General features: G+C 33.7%; 1 protein-coding gene across 1 annotated transcript in view; it reads left to right on the forward strand.

Moving 5' to 3' along the window:
- The window catches only part of Galnt13 (polypeptide N-acetylgalactosaminyltransferase 13), a 487,818-nt gene that overhangs the window by 64,860 nt on the left and 404,242 nt on the right, over positions 1–18,716 (forward strand). The window contains exon 3 of the mRNA XM_010639279.2: positions 4,410–4,655. Within this exon, the coding sequence (XP_010637581.1) occupies positions 4,514–4,655 (142 nt within the window). The 5' untranslated portion in view covers positions 4,410–4,513. The remainder of the gene's footprint in view (positions 1–4,409; positions 4,656–18,716) is intronic.

Raw genomic sequence — 18,716 nt, forward strand, 5'->3', positions numbered from 1 at the left:
GTCTGTGGGGGGTGGGATTCAGTAACCATTGGTGTTATATATAGTTTTCCGTTGGACTGTTTTTCATACAGTAAACTGAAGTGATGTGTTCTATCTCAGTACCAAAGAAAGGCAGAAAATTTGATAGTTGTTTCATGTCTCAATTTTCAAAAAGGATGACAATGTAACAGGAAATAAATGTGGGAAAAGCCTTTACTTGTCATCGGGTTATAGGCTGAATTCCAGTACTTAGCTATCATTTTTATAGAAAAATGAAGAGGAAATTAAACAAACTAGGTAGTTAGTGGGCTACCTTTACAAAAAAATGAACAAAACAGCCTCACATGTCAAATATTCTTTGGATTTGTACATTTGCATATCCTAACTAAATGTAAGTTGCCAGGGACGTAGCTCAGTAGTGCTGTGCCTTCCTGGAAAGTGCAAGGCCCTGAGTTTTATTCCCAGAACTGGAAAACAAAACAAAAACAAAAACAAAAACAAAAAACATTAAGTTAGGTCAGGGATTTAGCTCAGTGACTCCATGCCTGCCTTGCAAGCACAAAGCCCTGAGTTTGATCCCCAGTACCAAACAAACAAACAAACATACAAACTAAATGTAAGTTATATGTAGTTATTGGAAATAGACTGTTTGTTATAGTAATTATTTTAAATTGTCACTTTATGTGAATTTTGAATTCAAATTTGTTACTAGTTTGGGTTGATTATTTTCTTAGTTATCTTCCTGGTCACTAGGATGCAATGTCTGACACTCTCAGTTTAAAGGAAGAGAGTTTACTGTGGCTCACAGTCTCAGTTCATATTTGACAGGCTGAAACACAGAAATGGTATGGAGGAGGAAAGATGCTCATGCCTTTGAGGTCAAGAAGCAGAAAAAGAATGAAGGAGCTAAGAAGGGAGATATATACCCTTTGAGGTCATAACCCGAGTAATACTATTCTCTGACAAGAACCTACCTCCTAAAAGCAAGTCACCTATAGTGCCCACATGGTCCAGTCTTCTTCCAAAAGTCCTACTTTTTTGAGCACAAGAGACTTTGGGGGAATATTCATGATGTAAACTGTGCTATGTAACCCAGGACCTCAAAAGACTTATATGTATGTCCCTTTATGCATAATGTAATTAGTCCATCTCTAAAAGTCACCAAAATCTAAACAGTTTTAGCATTGCTGGAAATTCCAAGTTCAACATCTCCTCTGAGACTGAAAGAAACTCTTTATTGTAAGTTGATGAAAATCAAAAAGGAAGTTAAGCATTGCCAATATACAGTGGCATAGGATAAATATTCCCATTTCACAAGGGAGGAGTAGCAGGATAGAAACTAATGGTACTAAAGCAAGGCCATTGCCTAAGTGGGCTATCATTGCATCATGCATTTCTGTGACCAGAACCCAGGGAAAATGGTGAAGATATGAGCCCCAAATGGTTTGGAATCCCCAGACCTATGACATTAATGGCTACAGTTCTCAATTCCTCTCCCTTAGGTTAGCTCTGCTCATTGCTGGTGGCTTTCCTCAGCAGATATTCCATGTTTCTGGCTTCTCTAATATCCTGGTGTCTTCAATGAACTTTTGGCTTTACTGTCATACCTTCATGCACCACCTTTTCAGGGACACACTCATTGACCTCCCAGGTCTTCTAAAATCTGGTGAAAGCCTCCTTGGCCCCACATACCTTGTGTTTTACATGTCCAAAAACACTAATACTACATGGATGATACCAGAGCCTGCCATTAGCTCAAGCAGTAGTTTGGCCCCCTTGGATCATGGCTGCAGAGGACTTCAAATGTCTGTATTGCTGAGCAATATGAGTGAAGTCCCTGAGAACAAGTTCCCTATGTGGTCCTTCTTGAGCAGGATGTGCCCTGTTGTTCTCTTCTCAAAGGAAAGTCTTTCACTTTTGTAACAGTCTGGAAAGGATGGGATCTTGTAGGTTCTAGGGATGTACTTAAGCCCTCCTTCCTGTTGTTTTGATGTTAACTACTTTGCTCTTTTTAATGCTAATATTCTCAGTGACCTAGTTTTCCTCTGCCAAAATTTTTCAGGTCTGAACCTTACAGTAGCTTACTTTCTGGTGAACCTGAAAACATTTTAAATCACTCATCTGTGATATTTGCTTTATTCTCAGTATAGTTTTGACTAAAATCTACCTGTTGTACCTGTGCCACAGTCTCAAGATTGAGCTGCTTTGAAATTTTCTCTATCATCTTATAAGTCCACTGTCTTTACAGTCTCCCGCAGTCTCAAGCATAAGCAAAATGTACACACATTTTCTTCAAGAACATAACATACATTGTCTTGAATCTAGCTGTTAGTGGAGTTTTCTTGCTAAATGAAACCTCTGAGCCTGGTCTTTACTGCCTGCATTTTCATCAGCATTCTAGTCTGAGTATCAACCAAAATCTCCCATCAAGTTCAGCTTATAGCATTCTAGAGTTTCTCTAGCTTGCACCTCCAAATTTCTCTAAATTCCTCCTTTAAACCAGTCCCAAAAGGCCTTTTAAAAATATTTTTATTGATACATTTTAGATACTACTAAGGCTTCCTTTTAAATTATAGAGTCAATAACACTCATAGCGATGACACCTCCATGTAGCAAAATCTTAGTTATTTTCCTCTTCACTGAAACACAATACCTGATACCTGAAACTTAAAGGAGGAGAAATTTATAGTTCACAAATGTTTATAGTTCAGAGTTTCAGAAGTTTTAATCTATGTTAAGCATGCTTAAACATAGATTCAGCATGGTAAAAGGGCCTGAATGTAGGAAATCTGCTCATGTCATGGCAGTCAAGACCCAGAATAAGAAGGGAGAAGCCAGGAAGGGAGATATGCTTCCAGAGTCATGCCCACAGTGACCTGTCTCTTCTGACCAGACCCCACTTGCTAATGGCAAATCAGCTGTAGTGTCCCTATGATCCAGTCCTCTTCCAAAAGCCCCACCACTTAGTGCATGAATCCTTTGGGGGACATTCTTGATATGAAATGTAGCAGTTATAACAGGCAACATTTCTGCTGCATCATAATACCAATCAGCTGGTATTAAAGAGCTTTTGCTGTAGCAAATTATACTATTTATTTATTTATTTATTTTTGGTACTGGGGATTGAACTCGGGCCCTTGTGCTTGCAAGGCAGGCTACCGAACCGCTGAGCTAAATCCCCGGCCCACTTTTTATTTAATTTTGACACAAATATTTATGAAATATTTCCAGTGTCTTTATATTTAAATGCTTCCCACCAATAACTCTGTTACAACAATGACACTTATTTAGATAAATTATTTGTGCCTTAGTTGATAGAATTTTAAATGTAGCAAATGATATCCAAGTATTTATGGTCTGATTTATTTATTGTGTCCATAGGAGCTAGTTATCCATGTAGTTATTGCTCAAAGTATTATAAATAATAATATGTTCATGATATTAATTCTCTATTGTGTATATCTCAAGAATTGCATACATATGTTTGTAATGCTTTATAGAATTCTTCCTTAAGTTACTTAACTCATGCATTTTTTATTTTACTTCTGATAAGTTGTTGGATACATGGCATGTAGTCTGAAACACACATCTGGTATGGTTTCCTTCTATGTAGACTAGATGGTCTTTTAAAGTTGAATAAGTACTGATTTATGTATTGTAACTCCTCTATTTTAGAATCAGAGAATCATTTCTTTGTTTTATGCTTTAACTGTGTGTTCTTTAAGATGCTTTGTAAGCATGATCATGTTTAATCTTCAAAGCAAAATTTTATGTTTGACATTGTTATCTTTATCTCACAGATGAGAAAATTGAGGCTTATGAAGTCTCTCAGTGCTAGCTCGTGAAGAGGCCTACACTTGCCTGTTTGTAGAGGCCAGGTCTTAACCATGTTAGTAAATTGTATTCCAGAATGATTTATCTTTACATAATATTGGCTAGACAGAAGAATTCTATCAGGGTAAATTTAGAACTGTGGAATTCAACTACATAGTGTTATGTAGAATGTCATCATAGAATATAAGGTAAAGACAATAAAATTTGAAGAAATGAAACATAAGAATTCGATCAGCGTAAATTTAGAACTGTGGTGTTCAACTACATAGTGTTATGTAGAATGTCATCGAATATAAGGTAAAGACAATCAAATTTGAAGAAATGAAATAGTTGGTCAAAAGCCTAGCAGAGTATACACATATTTAATACCAAGTGATAGAATTTTAGCCCCCTGTCTAGATAACAGTTTTCATTTGAGCTTTTAATTTTGGATTTGAAAATATGAATGCTATCATTTTAGAGTAAATGAAATACCGTGTTTTGTGTTGTACTTCCTGTATGAAAAGAAAGCAAGCAGTTATTTAGCCAGCCAACCAGTCAACAAAAATTTGTACAATAATAACATTTCTTTTTCTTTCTTTCTTTTTTTAATGCAGTGGGATGCATACTGCTCTTATCTTGGCGTTCTCTTCTGTGGCTTGGATTTATCATGGTAGCATTTGTCTTCAGTTTGTGTGTTAGCTAGAAATCAAGAAAAGACATGAGGAGATTTGTTTACTGCAAGGTGGTTCTGGCCACTTCACTGATGTGGGTTCTTGTCGATGTCTTCCTACTCCTGTACTTCAGTGAATGTAACAAGTGTGATGACAAAAAGGAGCGATCACTGCTACCCGCACTGAGGGGTAAGTACTTAGGAACCCTGTAGAGAAGCTTGACAAAACATGAAACATCAAAATAAGAAAATTTTATGCCTATTGAATTGGATGAGCATTTTGGCAGAACTGTTAATATACATGTAACCATGGAGAATCTACTTTACTTTCTTGACCTTAGGTGTCTGTTAGGAGAAATAAGCAGAGTTAGCTAACTTCTAAGATACTTTCAATCCTAAAAATTCTAATGTTCTGCTATTGCATAAAATGAACAAATTCTTTAAAATTTATTTTTAATACATGTTTGAAGTGCATATTGAATACATTACTTGTTCAGAGGTGGTGCATGTATGTAACATATCTTAATTGTTTTCTTGTTTCCTATGTACATTGGATTGGGCAGCATTTAAAATTTGGCTTGCTAAAAGCCACAAGTATTTAGAAACCAAACACATAACATGAAAGGGAAAAACTACTAAGCTGGAACTAGTGGGGATTTAGCAAACTGATCAGCATATACTACCCATAAAGATTCCCCAAATGACTTAAAAAAGCATTTGTTAAAACAAAACACATTTATGACCGGTTCAGCCTGTGGGCCAGTAGATTGCTAGCATTATGTTAAGAGCAGAAGATAATTTCAAGTATATTGTAAAGTCACTTTAACTCAGTTCTTTTTGTTGAAAAGTCTGGTGTGACTCTGATGGACTTTCCTTTGTATATGATTTGTTTCTTTTCTCTAACTGCTTGTAGTATTTTGTTCTTCTGTTGGGTTTCCAGGATCTTGATTATTATATGTCTAGGTGCAGATTTTTTTTTTTTTTTAATTATGGCTAGTTGGAGTCCTATATGTCTCCTGTATCTGTATGTCAAATTCTTCCCCTCTCTTTGGGAAGTTTGCTGTCATTAATTCTGTGAACAGTGTTTTTTATTTCATTTGTACTTTCTTCTGCTACTTCATGTATTCCTATCAGTCTTATAGTATTCTTCTTTGCATCGTCTAAGAATTGTTGGATTGAATTCTCATAGTTACTTACTGTTTTTAAGAGATCTCTCTTTTCATGGTCACTGAAATCCTATCTTCTCTGTCTGAAATTCTACCTTCTCATTTGTTCATCCTGCTGTGAATGCTTTCTATAAAGTCTTTAATGCCCTTGAAATCTATTTGAATCTGTTTCATGAATTCTGCTTCTTTCCTATGCTGGTCATTCATGGTTTCCATCATGGTCCTGAGCTCATCTTTTAAAAAATCTGTTTCTTTTCTAGAGTCTCTAATCATGTCTTTTATTATTCTCACCATCTCTGTGGTTATCTGGGTAATTATTTGTGTTTTGAATTTTCTAGAGCCTCATTTATTTGTGTTTTTTTTTTTTCTTCTTGTGCTGTCATTTCAGGATGTCCTGATTGTTGATTGTCAGAATTTTCCACCTCATTTTCCCCCTGAGTTTACCTTTGGTGGGGTAGAAATCTGTCTTTTTGTCTTGTTTAAATGCCTTCTTGTTTCTATTTTTGTCATTGCTACTGTCCTTGGCTTAATTCCTGGGTTAATACTTCAATCTTCCAGATATAGCTTGTCTTTAGGTTTTGAGTCTCCAATGTGTCTGAGGCAAACTCATTTTCATTACACCAGGGAGGACAACTGATTACATCAGTCACAACACCTTAGCCCAAGTGATACAATGAGCAACATGATAGCATCAAGCACAGCTTAGAAAATGACAATTTGTGGTAGTTATTAATCTATCACTTTTAACCATGTGAATGAAATAAAAATAGAGGCCTAAATAAATAAAAAAAGCCCAAAATATGTTTATAGTGAATAAACTCTTCTATATAGCAACTTTAGTTTTCAGGATGGGGATTTAGAAGGAGTTGGGGAGGGAGGGATAGATAAGATAGAGAAAGTTTAAAAGTGAGGTCAGAGGATAGAGGAAGATCACACAAACTCTAGGGAGCTGTTTAAGAGAAGAGAAGACAAAACAAAATATTCCCAAGAACAGAACAAATTAATAGTAATAGGGAGGCTAGAGACTTTAATCACTTTCTTTTAAAACTAATGGAAATTGAGAGAAGGAAAAAAAGAAGAAAGGGAAAAGAAAGAAAATAAATTGGAATAGTAACAGAAACAAAAATGGAGAGTAATGGAGAGCAAGGTGGGAGAGATAGAGAAGAAGATAAGCAAAAGAAGATTAAAAAGGAAAAATTGAGAAAAGAAAAGGATAGATAAAAATATTTTAAATGATTAAAGATGAGTGAAAACCATTACTTTGAAAATAAATAGAAACAGATGCTTTCCTTCAGGATATGCCTCTGTTGACTCAATAGACAGTGTGGGCAGGAGTGGGCAAGTCTATACTGATTAGTCTCAGCAAGCCAGCAATTGTCCCTTCACCTTCATGCTGATTTTTGCCTGCAAGGCCCAAGTTGAGATCTCTGACCTCCTGCTGGGTTGAACTCTTTAAGATTCTCCTTCAGATTCCAGCTGTTTTTCCCCTGGAGTTAGACCAGGTTCCGATATGAGTTGCTGGTTCCTCTGACTTACCAACTATGGTGGTGTGGTGTGCTTTTATTGCAGATTTTCTTCACTTTTCCAGTGGGCTTCAATTTTCATCTAGGAACCTCACAGAGGCCTTCTTTCTCTTTTTCCTGGAGAGGTGGTGGGGGGATGAACACTGCTGTATTGGTACCCATGGAGCTGGGCTTCTCTGTGACACTGGGTTGAAGGGGCCAGGCCTATTAGAGGGTTGCAAGTGGCTGCCAGGCTCCTCTGTGTCTAGCGCAGTTATTTTTAAAGGAACCCTTTCAATAATAGCAATTATTTCTAAAAAAATAAAATGGGTACAAATGATTATTCAGATAAAGGCATATAGATTCATTTTCTGCAAATGATTTCAAAATTTTTCTTTATGCTTCCATTTTTGTGGACTTCAAGTTGTATAAATATATTTATATTTCTGAATATAAATGAGTATTTCTAATACACTTAAGGGTGCTCAAATTAGTTTTGTTCTCATTGAACTAATAAGAATTTCATGCTTAATAAATGTTTTCTGCATAAATACAACAAAAGATAAACTGTAATCGAGCTGCAGTTGAAGTGTTTGAAGTGTTTGCATAAGTGAATCTAAATTACCAAATTGAGATTTCATTTATTTAATGAGTTTAATATGCTTTTGATGTCATAGATAACTTTGCAGTTCTTTATTAGTCAGAACAATACAGTGATGGTGAATCTTTTAGAAATTTCAAAGGCACAAACAGCCCACCACAGCAGCGTGCCATAGGTTTGCCACCTCTGCTCTAATATGTGGGAGTGCCTTGATGCTAGCCAATCATGTGAGACTTAGGGAAAACATACGAGAGCATTTCAGAAATCTGATTTTTTGCTAAGAAAGTGTTTTTAACAACTTGTGTTTTCAAAAATATTCTTGCTCTGTTGGAGAAATTCTAAAAATCTTTCTCATTTCAAAATATGTCTAACCCTCTCACTGATAGAAAGTACTTGGGAAGTGATAGATTACAGATCTTTTTAGGTAGTTTGTATGCATTTTTGTGCCTTTATTCTACAATTATTCAGAGAGGATAACTTTATGAGTTCCTTAGTTTTGAAAAATTAGCATAGTTTGACTTGCTGATCTTTAGTTTAAACCCCAGAATAAATCAGCCTTCTCGGCCTCTTTGCTGGAGTCAGGTGAGCTGCTGCTTGGCTGAAAATGGAAATGTGTTTTGATGAATCACAGCAGTTTGGAATGACCACTTTTTCATTTGTTGAACAGAGACATCTAGACTTGTCACAAAAAAATTATAACCTGAGTCAGCAAAACTACGACAGTGTTTTCCATAAAGAATAGTAAAGTTTTGTTGATTTGATTCCATAATACTCAATCTTAAATGTCAAAATGTGAAATTTAACGATGCAAGACTAAAATATTTTTCTTATACTTAATTTGTGAAATTAAACTCTTTTGTTTTTATTTGTGAGACTTGCTGCCGTAGTCCATTTATACTGCTACAGTGACATACTCTAGAGTAGTTGGCTTATTTAAAACAAAAGTATATTTTTCATACTTCTGAATGCTAGGATGTCCAAGATTAAAGCATGGGCAGATGCGCTGTCTGAGAAGGGCCCATTCCTCATAAAAATCTATCTTCTTACTAATTTCATGGGGCTGAGTAGTTGAGGCAACCTCTTTGTGACATTGTTATAAGGATATCAGTCCTATTCATGAGGACTCTACTTTCATGACCTAATCTCCGCTCAAAGCTATACTTCCTGTGCAGGTTAGGACTTCACCACATGAATTTGGGAGAGGCACAGAGTCAGCTCTTTGCACTTCAATTTTGTACATTAATATTATTAGTCTTAAAAAATAGAAAATATACTTGAGGATTTAAATTTTATGTTCTATTACTTCAAAATAGTACTTTAGGAATTTGTGGTATATATTGAAAATTTTATTTACAAGCAGATGATCTTGTAGAAAGTGCACTTGACTGACTTTTTTTTCTAAATCTACAAAAACACTGGTTTTGATTTAAAAAGATTTGATCTTTCTGTTTTGGGTTAGCTGGTTTCTAAGATCCCTTACATTTCTTAATTTTATATAATTTTTCAGTAACAAATATTACCATATACTATGAATTAATTTTTGAGATATTTTCATTCATTTATTTTCAAGTGTTTACTATGTGCTAAGTCTGTGGGACATAAATCACTGAGCTCTCTGAGGTTTGTGCTGTTTGGGATATGCAGGAACTAAGTTCCTACCTGTAATAGAGTTTATTGTCAATAATAAAATATTTCTCTCTCTCTAACTGCATACACACTCATACATCATTTAATGATGGGGCTTGTTTATTCTGGGAAATGTTCTGTTATGCTGTTTTATCATTGTATTAGATATGATAGAGTATGCTTATACAAACTAAGACTCATACGGCCTTATTCGTTGATAAAACCTTATGGGAGCACCATTATATATGACATTCTTGATAGATATTCATTTAAATTATATAAATTCAATAAAAAATAAAGAAAGTTAGAAATGATTATAAAACATAATAGATATTAGGATTGAGATGGAGGATATGTTAAAGAGAGCAAGCTTGATCCAGAGTATTAGATAAAACTTAACAGAGGATGTGGCATTTAGTTGAGGTCTTCACCACAATTGTAGGAAACAACTAAAGAAGAAAATACTAAAACTTTTAGGAAATAGTAAAGATTCCAGAGGTATCCCCAGTATACTTCTAAAGGAGACAATACAAAGTGAAGATTTGACTACTTAAGTCACATTTTAAAATGTAGAGTAAGACTGGGGTATTAACACAAAGGCACAGCAGAGCAAATTGTTCGGAGAGAGAGTTGGATCTTACATATAGATGTTTGCATGTGTGTGCAGTATATCACAGTTCAGATATGGCAGATCTGTAGAAAAGGGGCTGTTCAATTAATGAAATTTGGAATAAAATAGTATTCCATGTGGAAAAATACAATGTTAACATTTATAACCAGCCAATACAAATTTTGAATGTAGTATAGATTCAAATATCAAAACAACATTAAATGTTAGTTGGATAAAATTAGGTATCTATAAGATCTTGCAATAAGGACAAGTTCTAAGCAAAACAGAGCATATTGTCCATAAAAGAAAGTATTAATTTTGCAATATTGAAATTGAAAAAGTTTATTTATTTAAATATACCTTTAAAAAAAGAGAAGTGACAAATTGTGGAAGATACTCAACACATACCTGACAAGTATATATAAATAATGTTTATATACATTAATTATATATATATAGTTTTCCTATTATTAATATAAAAAGCATATGTAACTTAACAGAAAAAATGAAAATTAAAGCTGAGTGGATACTTATTAGAGAGACACATATAACAAATACACTTATGAAAAAATAACAATTGAGGGCCAGGGATTTAGCTCAGCAGTTTAGTGGCCTGCCTTGCAAGCGCAAAGACCCAGGTTCAATCCCCCGTACCAAAAAAAAAAAAAAAAAAAATTGAATTATAATCAGGGAAAAACATATCAAGGCTTTAATGACATATCATTGATTTCCATTGGGTTAGCAACAAATAAAAAGGCTGATATTACTAATTGTTAGTGTTGCTTTATCTTTATTTTTATGATAATTTCAAATAAAAGTTTGAACATTCCTGAAACCTAAGCATTCATGTATGATTCAGCACTCATAGTTATATACCTACACAGATTTCTTTTACATATACAATATGTTTATAGCATCTGTATTCACAAAAATAAAATTTAAAGCAACCTTATGTGCCCATCAGTGGAGAATTTGATGAATGGATATCAGTACATCAAAACAAGAAATTATCATATAGTTGTAAAAATAAATGGACTGCAGACACTTTCATCAACATGAGTGAGTCTTCATGAAATCATAGTAAGTATAAAAGTTATGTCTCTCAGAGGTCATGTATAACATAATACTGCTTGAAATGAAAAACAACTAAAGTTTAAACATATCTATTATAAGAATATACACAGATACAAAACTTTATAAGCAAGCATATTTAGCTAATTGTGAGTATGGGACTGATGATACGTATCTGTAGGTGCATGGAGTGAATGCAGCTTGGAGATAGATGTGTGCATTTTGACTGACAGTAGCATTACTGGAGTTCTAATTTGTTTTGGATATGTGTATGATGTGTCTTTTTTATGGATGATTAAATTAAAGAATAAGAATCACTGAATAGATTAAAAAAGCATGAAGCCATTGCGTAGGTTTAAAAGTATAAGAAACGTGTTTACATTTGTGTTATGGAAGGGTCACTGTGGGTACTGTGTAGAGAATGAATTGGAAAAGAGCTTCTGTGCTTATGGTGCTGGGGGTAAGGGGCTGGACCAGCAGTCCATGGATTCTGTGTGTTACTTGCTGTAGTAGTAGTAGTAGTAGTAGTAGTAGTAGTAGTAGTAGTAGTAGTAATTGTGGCAGGAGGTAAGGGAGAAATAGGTAAAGAAAGAGGCATTTAAGATCCAAGAGTAAAAATTGGGTTCTTGACAGGACAACACATGGAAGTGTCAAGGACAAGTCCTATATTTCTTATAGGACACTGTATGGTCTGGTTTTTGAAGAGAGAGCTAAATGTAGGAGATCATTTGAGGAGGATGGACAGTACGTTTATTCTGCGCATGTTGATTTTGAGACCCCTGTTAGGCTATCAAATGAAATTATTTGGTAGGAAGTAGGCTATATTATTCAATTCTAACTATCAAATTTAAAAAGCAATTATTTTTGTGACCATTTTTCTAGAATTGATTTTATTTTATCTTTGTTATCAGAGTCTGTAGAATATATTGAAATCTTTGTCACTGAGACAGCATTATCATTTTCCACATCAACTATTGAATATATAAAAAGAGATGATTTCAGTGACTTTATACATGCATATAGACTTGTTCCAATATTAGATACAGACCCAGGTAGATTTTTTTCTTGTTTTGTTTTCTAAGAGTCTGCATTTTGTAACTGAAGTTTTTATAAAATTTTGTATAATTTTGTAAAAGTTCTTGTTAGGTGAGGGCAGTATAACATGCTAGCTCTTTCAATGCTGTCATGGTGTCACCTAGAATAAATATGTTCTAAAGGTCATTTCTAACTTTGGCATCCTATGGACTACTAAATGGCACTGCTCCCAGGTTAGAAGGGTTGGAACAAACATTTGAGAGAATTAAAGATCCCAGTGATGTTGCGCTGTATGCCCAAACACTCTGGGGACATTTGAAGTCTCATGGCAAGTGTGCATGAGCACAGTGCCCCACTGGATCTTAAATAGCCTGTGACCACGGGCAGGAAAAGAAGTCTATCTGCACCTCAGTTGTCCTCTGTTGCACAAAATGAGTATAAAGTGATTCTTTTAAATCTCATGCTAGACCTCAACTGAATGGTTAAATATTTCTTGCCTTTTTCAGTAAAACTATGAAAAGTGAACTATTTTAGTATTTATATACTTTTGATCAATTCACAGATAATATATGAATTGAGATGAACAAGGGTAATACAGAAATGACTTAATAGGAAGGAAGCTCCTTAGAAACCGTAGAGGGGCTTTGTAGCATCACAAAGGGCAGAAAGGATATATGTATGTATTTATTCATTCCTCAAAATCCTTGATTCCCCAAAATCTCCATTTATGGATACTAAAATTAGCAAATGTACAAGCTCTTCATATAAAATAATCAAATGGTTGTACATAATCCACATAATTCTTCATATACTCTAAATTACTCATAGTACCTAACGCTGTCACTGTAAATAGTTGTTCTACTATATTGCTTGGGGAAAAATTACAGAAAAAGATCGGTGCATGTTCAGTCCAGGTGCAGTTTTTTATGAGTACTTTTCACTTGTCATGGTTTAAATCTGCACAATGCAAAAGCCATGGAAATTGAGAAAAAATCGTGAGGTTTCAGTAGTCTAGAGGGGAAGGAAATCTAACTTCCCTTACATTTATCTTGAATTTTAAACATAATGCATAAGAAATGAAATGAAAGTTACTTTTGAAGAAAAAATATCAAAGAAATTTACAGTAAATACATTAGCCAATATTGATAATAATACAACTGTAAGCACCATAACTCTGAAGGTTTACAAATGTTAACATAATTCATTCTTACAAGATAATCCATGAAGTAAACATTGGTTTATTTTACATATGAGGAAAAAGAGAAAGAGTAAGGCTAAGGGGATTGTCAGGATTTTAACAACCAATAGAACAAGATTTATTTAACTTTCCATTGAATATAGGACTCTGTCATCTATAAATGCCAGATTATGTTGGAATTCAAGTTCTGTTTTTATTCAGATACTGCTACAAAGGTACATATTCTGAAAACTTGAACTGAATATTTCACTTTTATTCTTACAGTCTCCTAGACCTTCTAGATCATCCTGCCCAGTATGATGTGTAAACCTTAGCCAGACATCTTTGTAAAGATCTTTATGAAACAGCCATCATGGCTTTAACATCTTCAGGTTCTGCACAATTACTTGTGTCTTCTTGTGTTTTTCACAACTTCCCATACTGATCTGCATTAGGGGACATTAAGAAAATTAGTGCTACTCTTGACCTATTAGCTCAGTCAGTACTGCTGTGTTTCCCTTTGTCCTGCCAGGAAAACAAAATGGTTCCTTCTTATAAATCTAGGGGAACAGGTAGTCTTGCTCTCTCTGATTCTTTCTTCTGTTGCTTTCTAAATGATCTCTTCACAGGGATGAGAGCATTTATTAGATGGCCAATGTTTGTTGATTTTTGTTTGATTAATCTTTGGTGCTTCAGGGGAGAATTATTGTGTGTGAGGAGAAGCCAAAGACTAGAAAATTAATGCATTAAAACTAACAGCAAATTGACCCTGTCTTAGAACAATATATTGCTTCAATTTTTTGTGGGATACATAGAAAAATGTGATTTGATTAAAATGAATTGTCCTTACCAGAATTGCACCAATAATTTATGGCAACCACTGAAACTTTCAGGTAATAATATTAATAGTCTCATAAAATGTGGGGCATGCAAACAAGTCAACTTGAATTAAAAGCAAATAGTTCCTTGCTAATTGTCAATGAGTTCTATGAGTAGTATTTAGAAATTAATAGGCCTCCTAAAATTTTCACCTTTGATATTACTCATGTCCACAGCTCAATGATCCCTTTGACAGTTCACATAACCACATCAATGTCAAGAATAAAAATAAATTATAATAATGAATGTTATTAAATTTATGTGCTAGTTGCTTTATACATATTTCATTTCAATTAATTTTCACATTAGGGTAGGTACCCATTTATACACATTTATTTACAAGAAGCTGAGATATAGAAAAGTTAATTAAATTACTCTGAATTGCAAAAGTAGGTTAGAGATAACCACAGATATGCATCCTAGTTTGTCAGATTGTTATACCCATACTTTGAACCAGTAGAATTTTCTGTGTCCCTCACTCAGGTGTGTCTGGATTCCTTCAAAGAAAACTATAATCATAGCATTTGTGTACTACTTATGAAATATTTATAGAAACATGGATGCTTCTAGAGGACACTGAAGGAGATGGCCACTAACTTTAGGTAAAAGACATCTAATTTAATATAGTATAAGGTGTTAGGCTCACCTTGTTTTATTTAAGACTTTAGCAATTGTGCACTTATTAAGTCTCTGCAGAACACTGATTAATTTAGGTTGCAGTTTTTCTTAGCAGTGACCTTTAGGACTGAGCCTTTGAAGTTTTAGAAAAGATAGTTAAAAATTGAAAGCAGTAGCAAAGTAGTGCTATTTTTCAAAGATTAATAAGAATAATTGAAACCAATATTTTATTCATTTATTTCAGTAATAGTACTGGTCTGTGTTGTATGTAATGTAAAGATTTTAATCATCTGTCTTCAAAAATCACAGTGTAGTGGAGACATGGTGCACACATAAAGAATTAGATTACAAAACAGAAAGTGGTAGCTGCTGTAGGACAGAAATCAAATAAACTACTGTGAGAGTTCAAGTACCTTGAAATATAGAAGTTATGTGGAAATGTGAAAATTGAATGTGAAGGGATCACAAGAGGTAATAAAGTTCCAGGAGAACACCATTGCCTTTCCATAGATAAGGATATAAGAAATCAGGAAATTAATTGATTGTAGTATCGTGCATAAAATAAATTTCCAGATTTTAGGTGAAATCTAGGATAAGAGATTTTGAAAGGACCTACAGTACTGGAGAATGAAATGAACTTGTTTTCTAAAAGTAGAGTTATTGAAGAATTCAAGAAAAGAAAGTGTACAGAATACAATGATATATGCATGACAGTATCACTAATATAGTTTTCTCTTTAAGTAAGACTTAGTTTTTACATTAATTAAAACTAGTCAAATTAATGGAAATTAAACAGGCTATAGAGTCATTTAACATTTTCACTTCACAAATTAATTAGCAAGAAGAAAGAATTCCTTCTTGTAAAATCATAGAAATTATTTCTATAAGTCATCAAAGCCAAATTCATCAAAATATATATAACATGTGCATTTTGTGTATTAATTATGATTCAATAAAGCCTTAAGTAATTACTCAAAATTTTTGTTTATTATTAAATGAGTTGAAATATCTCATTTGATAAATACTGAATGCTGGTTTGTGTTAAAGCTCAGGATAGAAAGATAAAAATGATGTGTTCTTTTCACGTTCAGTAAGGGAGAAAGGAATTTAGAATTCTGTGAGTGAAATATCAGTATCTCAGTGCTATCAGGAGGACAGGGAATATGTGAAATCAAAATTAATAAATCAATACGATACTATCTGTCCTTTGAAGGTAAAATATAATTTTCAATTTTGTAAAGACTGGAATTGACTGAATAGAGAGAGCAGAATGAAACTATTCAAATAGTCCAGCAAAAATTGATGGGAATGACAAACCTTATCTCTACCAACTGGGAACCATTGTCCCACCAAGGGCTATGCTGTAGCAGAGACATCTGGCCAAGGTGCAATTTTTACTTGTTTTTTCCATTTTTATCCTTATCATCCAACAGTAAACCCTCTAATTATGTGAATAAGGAATAAATCTGTAATCAGCTTGACACTTTGTAAGTGTTTTTAGGATCACAGAGTTTATGTTAATGATTTAAAAACTAGAAATCAATAAATCATTATGGTAAAGTTGGCTTTGTTTTTTTAAATGTTGACTTTTATGTATTTGTTTCTGGGGTTCATGGTATTGAATTTAGGGCCTTGTTCATGCCAGGCAAATGCTCCATCACTGAGCTACACCCCAACACCAAAAGTATTCTCTAACAGTTATTTAGATTATACCCAGATATCAAACTTTGAATATTTAAAAATATTTTATTGAACCACAAAATTTTATTTACAGTTAAAATTGGCAAATTTATAGCCTGGGAACTATCTATTCCCCCTTGTAGTCTGCCTTATGTTGTATTGTATATACTGTCTGTGTGATACAGAAGTTTAGAAAAATCCAGCATATTGACATTTTAGTAGTTCTATCAGTGAAGAAAGCTTCTGATGGAACAAGGATATCGTGGAATATGTGGAATGAATCGATACACATAGGACACAGCAGGAATACTCATGAGAGTTACATTGAGTGACTCTAAAAAACATGGGTGGTGGTATATTTGATTCATCTGTAAAAAACAGAAAAATGGAAACAACTGAAACTAACACAAAAAATTAATACTGAAAAGCTTTAAAAATGAAAAATCCAGTATAAAAAGGATTATTACTGAGAGTAAGGTGCTTTAACTGTAGAATAAGTCTGGTGTAATGCTCCATATATGTATAGCCTTGTGAATAATAAAGGAATATTATTTTTTGAGTCAACTTTAATGAAGGGTGTATTGAAATGGTCCAATTTAAATGTGCAGTTTGATGAGTTTTGACAGGTGAATTCCAGATTCAACTTCATAGCCCTGATCCTTCCCCACAACAAATGTCATACCACTGTGCAGTCAGTTTCTCTGTTGCAAACAATCATTTACCTGATTTTTATGATTATTTGCTAGTTTTGCCTATTTTAGAAAATCTAACCAAGTTAAATGTGCTCTCATCAGCTCTTATTTTTTAGCATAACTTTTTTATACTAATCAAGGTGATGGAGTTTTCAATGATTCTGTTGCTGAGACATATTCTTCTGTATGGTGCCTTAATCGTTTTTGTGTTGCCACAGCAGAATATTTGAGACTGGGTAATTTATAAAGAGCAGAAATTTTCCCCTCACAATTTTGGAGGCCTAGAAGTCCATAGTCAAGGTACCAGAACATTAAGTTTGGATTCCAAGATGCCACCTTGCTGTTTTGTCCTCAGGGCAGGTGGGCTGTTTGTGTCCTGTTTGTTTCATGAGGATTAAAAAAAAAAAAAAAGTAGAAGGGAGAGAATTCACTTTCATAAGACCTTTGTTTAGCAGCATGAAAACATCAGTGCCAGCTCTATCTTCATGACATAAATTTATTTCAAAAGGTCCACTTCCCTACAAGTTTTCAACAATGGGATTTGAAGGATGCATTCAGATCATAGCACATGGGTAAGCTACACATTTGTTCACGCTGTTATATGTTGGAGGACATTTAAGTTATTTCAGTCTTTTTACTTATTGCTACTGTGATTAAAGCTGCTGTCCTCATACACATCTTTGTGTGGACATATGTTTTTACAACTCTTCGGGAAAATACCAAGAAGCAGAAGTGCTGAGTCATATGCTAAGTGTATGTTTAATTTTGTGAAACACTGCCAGTCTGTTTTCCCAAGTTGTTAGACTATTTTCTATTACCATCAGCAACATAAGAGAGATCTGGTTGCATGGCATACTTGCCAACATTTCATAGCTAGTGTGTTAAATTTTAGCCTGTTTAGTGAGTTTGTAATGGTATACCATTGCGATTTTAATTTCCATTTCTTGATTACTATTGAGTAGTACTATTTAATGTGTTTTCTTGGCTAGTCTTGCTTTATGATTTATTTTATGCCCACTTTTTATCTGTTGGTTTTGCATTTTTAATTATGCCACTGAAGGAGAGAGTTTTAATTTATGCTTCTTTTTGTATTCTAAGAAATTTTTTGTCTGCACTATAACCACGAATGGTTTTCTCCTGTATTTTTCCTAGAAGTTATATAGTTTTATCTTTTAAGATTGGAGTTCAGTTTTGAGGACCATGTGAGGAGATTCATAGTACTTTTCCAAAAATAAAAGCAAAGTTGTTCCAGAAACATTTGTTTCTTAAAATAAGAAAGACATAAATTTTAAGAATAGTAATATAATTTTCCTTTAATTTTTTCAGTATACTCCTATAAACTTTCTATTATTTATATGAATTATTTAATTATAAATATTGGAGCATACTTTCTAGATTCATACCATGTTATATGTAATTAGTGGAAAATTTGTTAAGTAACCTAAAATATTTAGTTATTATTGACTAAAGGCATTTAATTTGAAGGACTATTAAAATATATCCTAATTTATTGAATTATTTTAAATAGAAGTTTTTCTGATAATAATATGAATAAATATTCATTAAAGGAAATTTGAGATACAAATAAGGATAT

Source organism: Fukomys damarensis, unplaced genomic scaffold (assembly GCF_012274545.1).
Source record: "Fukomys damarensis isolate Sample0158 unplaced genomic scaffold, DMR_v1.0_HiC HiC_scaffold_29, whole genome shotgun sequence".
Lineage (NCBI taxonomy): Eukaryota > Metazoa > Chordata > Mammalia > Rodentia > Bathyergidae > Fukomys > Fukomys damarensis.